The sequence below is a fragment of the Morus notabilis genome, unplaced genomic scaffold, assembly GCF_000414095.1.
Source record: "Morus notabilis unplaced genomic scaffold, ASM41409v2 Scaffold54, whole genome shotgun sequence".
In the NCBI taxonomy this organism is placed as follows: Eukaryota; Viridiplantae; Streptophyta; class Magnoliopsida; order Rosales; family Moraceae; genus Morus; species Morus notabilis.
The window spans coordinates 1-6,693 of NW_010365453.1; the positions used below are offsets into that span (position 1 = coordinate 1).

Below are 6,693 nucleotides of genomic sequence, written 5' to 3' on the forward strand. Positions count from 1 at the left end.
GAGGTAGTAACGTTATTTAAGTTGTTATTTATTCTTAGGTTATGTTCGTGGTCATTTCTTTTTTTGTTGTATGAAGAGCTTGTTTTTCAATATACTCTTTTTCTTCTTTGTTGATGATGCTATATTTTTTCTGACTATGGTCGTGTTTTCGGTATCTGTTGATTGTTATTTGGGAACTGTTGCTGTCCGGATTGTTTTAAACAAGTGCTTCTATCTTTTTAGTCCTTTATAATAAAAAAAATTCTTCTGCTTTTATGGCGAATTTGTTCCTTTTTCTCTTTTTTATTTTTTTATTGTTTTATTGTTCTTTAGTGATGATGATGTGTTTTTCTTTTGTTCTTACCATGTATCAGATAACTCTCTATAATGATTTTGCAATTGTTGATGTTGTCCGGTTTATTATTGAATCATGCTGCTATCTTCTTTTTCTCAAAGTTTTTATTTGTCTTCGCTTCAATTTTCTCTTTTTTTTTCTTTTTTTTTTGTTTTCTTTGTTTCAGTATTAATTTCGTCTTCTACTATTCTGTGTAAATTTTTTAATAGTTCAGTTGGCAGCCAAGGAACTTCGTAGTTTTTGATGTTGCCTGGATTATTTTGGATTTATGCTGCTTTTTTCTTCTTCTCAGCCATTTTCTTTGCCTTCAAGTCATGTCTCTATTTTCATTTTTCCTTTGTTTCTGTTTCTTCCGCTTCATCATAGTGTTCTTCTACTGCTGTTCTATATAAATCTTTTAACCATGTTGAGTTATTCTGCTTTTCTGTTATATCCGTGTTTTTATGATCTTATGCTTTTTCCCTCTCTCATTTGCTCTTTTGATTTTATAAGTGATTTCTTAAATAATTCAGTTGGCAGCCAAGAACGTTGCTGAATCACCTTTCAATTACCTGCGATACATAGTGTTAGCAATATAAGAAAAATACCTTAACCTTTTTTTTAACTTTATTATTGTAATAATACTATTGATTAAATAAAAAAATTAATTATATATTCCTTTTTTTTGTTAGGTTCATTAATAGTGTTTATCATTAGCTTTTTTTGTTTATCTATCTCTTATTTTTTATTTGTTTTACAGTTGTAATTTATTTTGTCTTCTCGTTCAACAGCTGAATACAAATACCGTCTTCTTTTTATGTACGGACAGATAAAATATTTGTATCTAACGTGTTTACTATAACATATGCAATGCAATAAATGATGTTTAATTTTTTTTAAGAAGAGTTATCATTCATTGAATTTTTTAAAACATCAGTAGTTTCAATGTATTTCGGTTAATTATAGTAGATCTGAGGTTTTGTTCAGGATTGTATTTATGAACAAGAAAAAATAAGGCAACTCTATCCGGCTGATCGTTCGTTCCTGGGAATTCCTCTCTCACACAAAAGTAATATATTAAACATCAAAGATAAGCTTTGTATATTTTATTTGTATTTTATGTAAACATAACATGATTTGTAAACATATCAATAACTCTGTAACTGATTATTACATTATTTATTTTAAATTTATTATTACGTGAACAAATATACCGCTGAATAATGTTAATCCTTTTCTCTTTTACACTGTTCTAAATAGTAATCTTTTTGCAATATTGTAATTTATACTCTTTTGTACTTAGCTTCTTACCTACTTTATTTACTCTTCACTTCCCTACTTTCCTTAATTTGCTACCGCATTAGATTATATTGACCACTTATCTCTTTATTTTCTCATTGTTCTCAGTTCTTTCGCTTGCCATATAAATTGACTTATTTATCTTACGTTGATGGGGGCTGCAGGCTGAGCTACGGTTAGGCTGATGGAGCTGAGGGTTTGGCAAGGGCAAAGCCAAGGGTGACGCGAGTTGGGAGGTAACGGGGTGAGAGGGAATGACTCTGATAAAGGCCTAAAACGAATGGCCGGAATTTTGTGGTCTTGTATCAATGGCTGAGATTAAATGGGATTATTGATGTAGCGTAGGAAAAGAAGGTCACTCACCTGTTGACTAGAGCCATGTGTGTATCAAACCACTGGTTCACCAAACTCGTATATAACTATTTTCTAGTACACAATCACATAATTTCTCTAGAGCTGGAAAATAAACGTTCCTTTTTTTTAAAATTAAAAAAAAAAGATATTAAGTTAGAAACCACATTGCTTCTCAAAATTCAGGGACAATCCTCTTCCAGAACCAATGCTTTCTCCACAAGAAAGTCATCTCTTCAATGGGCACTCCTTTGGTTTCAGGAAGGAAGACATAAACAAAGATGGTCATCAAAGTGATCCATCCAGCAAAGAAGAGGAAGATCCCAAATTTGAAGGCACACAAAAGAGAAAGGAAAGATTGGGCAATTATGAAGGTGAATAGAAGGTTGACTGCCACTGTAATGCTTTGACCAGCTGACCGAGTTTCCAATGGAAAGATTTCACTTGGAACTGTCCAGCCAAGTGGACCCCACGACCATCCAAAGGCCAAAACAAAGAGGCAAATCACAATCACAACCAATATTGAAAAGTCCTTTGATAGTTCTTGGTTGTCTCCTAACTTGACCCCCAAAATTATGGCCACTATAACCTGTATTAATTTCAAGAATCAAGATAATGATTAGCTAGTGATCAATTAAAAAGATACCAAGAGAAACAATAAAACGAAAAGCAATTATTAGCTAATAAAACGATAAATACTACATAACGACAGCAACATTGTAAACGACAATGAATTGCAAAAAAGAATATCAACCGCAAACGACGGACTAAAGAAAAACAGAATGAATATAAAAGTGAAAAGTTAATGAAGAAACTAACGATGCCAGAAACATTAAGAATAACAACAACCTTGGAGAACGACATAAACATGAAAAAAAAAAAAAAAAGTACAAATTAAAAAACGAAAATGACCTAAAATGAGAAACGGGAAAATATCAAAACGACAACAACATTCAAGAGCTAGATGAACAAGAGAAAAAAATACACCAATCAGAAAAAACGACGATAAACCTGAGAGAACGACATTGACTTTAAAAAAAAAAGAGATATGAACCGGAGAATTGAAGGAAAGAAAACAACAGGAATCCAAAACTGCAAAGACAAACTACTTGAAAAAGGACAATAAATTACAGTCCTGCTTTCCCTTTTTGGTACTAGAAAGCCTTTTGAACTTGGAAGTGCATATAGTGAGCAGTGCACTTTAAGAAAGATAAGCATCACTTAAATGCTCATTCTTCTCAGTCTACTCCTACTAAATCTCACTTTGCCCAGAATGAAACAAGCTTTTACCTGGCATATGATCATTTGTATTCCCCCACTTATTAGCAAAGCCCTGCGACCCAATCTATCAACTGTTGCCATCGAAATAAGTGTTGATGAAGCAAGAACAGCCCCAGTTATAGCTGAAGAATACAAAGAAGCATTTCGACCAAACCCCATGCTCTGAAACAACACAGGAGCATAGAAAAGAATAGAGTTTATTCCTGTGAGGATCTGAAACATCGGCATAAAGATTGCCATGACCAATTGAGGCCTGTTCCGATTCTCAAAGATGTTCTCAAATGGATGCTCAATTGCACTGGATATTGCACTTGCATCCACTATGTCCTGAAACTCCGCGTCCACATTCTTGGTCCCTCTAATCTTTTGCAAGCCTTTTCTACCCCTCTCTTTAAATCCCCGCTCAACTAGATTATTCGGTGTCTCAGGAAGGAAGATTCCTCCAACTGTCATCATCAAGGCCGGCACTGCAGCCAACCCCAGAGAGACCCTCCAACCCCAATTGCCAAGCTTTTGAGTTCCATAGTTGACCATGTTTGCTGTGAAGATTCCGAGTGTGGTTGCTAGTTGAAACATCATGTTCAAGGCTCCTCTAAGATGGGCAGGTGCCATTTCTGATAAATATAGTGGGACTGCCTTTTGTGATAGTCAAAGAGAAACATGGAATCAGGTAACTCAAAATTTAAAACTACTAAACAGTATACTTTTTGTATTCGGAAGTGAAAATGATGGTGGAGATGCTTTTAGGCAACATCCTAAATTCTCCCCCCTTCATTTCACTTTTTATAACAAAACATGAAAATATGGTGAAACGTTTGGAGATGAAACCCAAGGACTTGGGAGTTTAAACTTAAAATTGGCAATGACTAAACACCAAGTGATGAAACACTTTTTTTTTTTTTTTAACCGTTTTCTATTTACTAGATTTGGAGCAAAATAGTATACCTGATTTCCAAACCCAATTCCAACACCAAGCAGGATCCTGCCCAAAATGAGCATTGCCATATTAACTGCTGAGGCATTTAGAGTTGCTCCGACGAAGAAGCTGACCCCGCCGGAGATTATGCTAGCACGCCGCCCGTGGTTCCTTGTGACCAGAGAGGCAAGCAATGATGATACTAGACCAGCAAGGTACAGAGAGGAAGTGAATGCTGCAAGCACTTGGTTGTTGTACTTACAATAGTTGTTTTCATGTGCTGACTTCTTTTTTCTGTACACTTCTTTGAAGAAGCGTTCAAGAAATCCATCCATTGATGTAACTCCTCCTGTGCGTCATTAAGCAATTAGGATTGATTTTTTTTTTTTTTAAGCAAACATATTTATTATTATTTTTTTTTAAAGCAAACACTACTTACACGTCGAATTTTATCAAACTAGGATATATTTGTCCTTTTTTTTTTTATCTATTTACCAACCATTTATTCCTTCCGCAAAATTACATATCAACTACGTTATATTCAGAAATAAAATAAATAACTAAAAGAACAATAAATAAGGTTATATTAGTTCATTTTCTCAATTATTTACCAACTATTTATTCATTATCCCAAAATAATAGCTGATTCTATTTAAAAAAATAAATAAATAAATAAATAACGCTAGGCATATGGGAGGCTAATAACGAAAATGATAAATATCCCCTGCTTAAGAGTCTAATAATTATCCTCTTTTCCGCAAGATGCTCAACCCCTCGCAATTTCATGACACCTGAACTTTACACGCCTCACTTTCCGTTTCCTTTGACCCAAACATGAAAAGTTCTATACTTTTTTTCGTTTTACTATTAAAGAAAACCAGATTACACAGAAGAGTGAAATTCCTTTACCAAAACCCAAAATTTGCAGAAGTTAAAGAAATCTTGATCACTGAGCCAAAGTAAATAAATAAAAAAATAATAATAAAAAAAAGAAGAAGAAAAAAAAAAAGGAAAAGTACCTGAAATGCCAATATCATAGCCAAATATTGCGCCTCCAATAGCAGCAACGAAACAAGCAATAATGACATAGGCGGTGACCTTCCCTTGGTACTGCCCTGCTCTCTCCATGGCCAGACCACCATGACCAAAAGACCCACCTGCCATTTTCAAAGATGAACTTATTTTTCTCCTCAAAACCTCACCAATCTCTGAGTTGGGATTTAATTTACGAAATGATAAATATACGAAATGTTCACTGTTTAGAGTTGGGTTTTAATTTAGTGAGGATACGCTATAGAGTTTTGGTTAGTTAATTTACAGTTGACTAAGTTAGAAAACGAAAGGTTCAAGCAAAAAAAAAAAAACAAAAAACAAAAAACAAAAACAGCTGCGAATGGAAATGATTATGTATATTTGGATGTTGATCGGCAACAAAGAGATATTTTAGAGCAATAATAGCGAACAAAGAAATAGACTTTGTTGCTGTCATTCTCGTTTGGCACACCGAATAAGACACATACTTTTCTGGCACGTCAGAGTTACATTGTTAGGCATAAGCTACCTACATTAGAGTTAATTAGAGTTAGTTTGGTACAAGAATTTACATCCGAATAATTTTAATCATAATTCTAGAATCAACTATAATATATAATTTTAGATTTAAATTATGATTCTGACACTATGATTTAAAATTAAAAGTTTGAATCATGATTTAAGTTAGTTTAAAACATCACATCAATTTTTAATTATGATTTAGAATCATCCAAACTAAATATTGATTATGAATTATGATTCAGAATCACTATAAACAAATAATAATTCTAAACTAAGATCCAGAATCATAATTATAAATCTATCTATCAAACGCACCCTAAAACTTGTAATAAAATTGTAAAAAGAACTCAACAAATAAAAAGAAAAAATTGTTGAAAAGGAAAACTAGTTGTAATAAAATGCTATTTTAGCTAGTTTTTATGCCATGTGTTTGCCAATTGTGTAGCAAAGGTAACAAAAGGTATGTACTATCATAAGCAAAATACATATTATTATAAATATATTAAAGGAAATCCATATTATCACGATTCACCTACACACACTTTATTATTCATTGTACAGTGCACATTTTTTCCCATTTTACCCTTGCTCTCTCTTTTGTTCTCCTTCTTTTGTGTGGGGCGTTTTTATCTTTTCAATCTCATGTGTTGTGACTTTACAGGTGCGTTTAGAATTAGTTTTAAAATGATTTTATTTTCTGTATGAAAATAGAAATGAAAATGTTTTCATTTTTATTTTAGAATTATTTCTGAAAATGCGTTTGGTAGTTTTATTCAGATATTGATTTCAGTTTTAAAAAAAAACTGAAACTGCATTTGGTGGTTTAATTTTTAAAAATATGTAATAATATTTAAAATAATAATATATTAAATAAATATTATTATTAAATATATTAAATAATATTATATTAAATATATAAATATTATTAAATATATTAAATAATAATATTTTAAATAAACATGATTATATATATACATGA

At 32.3% G+C, this 6,693-nt stretch overlaps 1 protein-coding gene across 1 annotated transcript; it reads right to left on the bottom strand.

The window, feature by feature from the left end:
* Nucleotides 1-2,071: 2,071 nt before the first annotated feature.
* LOC21396874 (sugar transport protein 7) lies at nt 2,072-5,481 on the bottom strand. Its single transcript, XM_010108045.2, has 4 exons — nt 5,180-5,481; nt 4,190-4,509; nt 3,254-3,880; nt 2,072-2,552 (listed from the first exon to the last, which is right to left on the bottom strand). Exons 1-4 carry the CDS (start codon nt 5,322-5,324, stop codon nt 2,139-2,141), a joined length of 1,506 nt encoding a protein of 501 aa, XP_010106347.1. The 5' UTR covers nt 5,325-5,481; the 3' UTR covers nt 2,072-2,138.
* Nucleotides 5,482-6,693: the final 1,212 nt, after the last annotated feature.

Bases quoted from the DNA above. Each gene is read 5' to 3' on its own strand.
- LOC21396874 (XM_010108045.2), bottom strand. From the start codon at position 5,324: ATGGCAGGTGGGTCTTTTGGTCATGGTGGTCTGGCCATGGAGAGAGCA. The intron at 4,510-5,179 runs GTACTTTTCCTT...AATGACGCACAG, and splicing joins CTATGATATTGGCATTTCAG to GAGGAGTTACATCAATGGAT. The intron at 3,881-4,189 runs GTATACTATTTT...CTATCACAAAAG, and splicing joins GAATTGGGTTTGGAAATCAG to GCAGTCCCACTATATTTATC.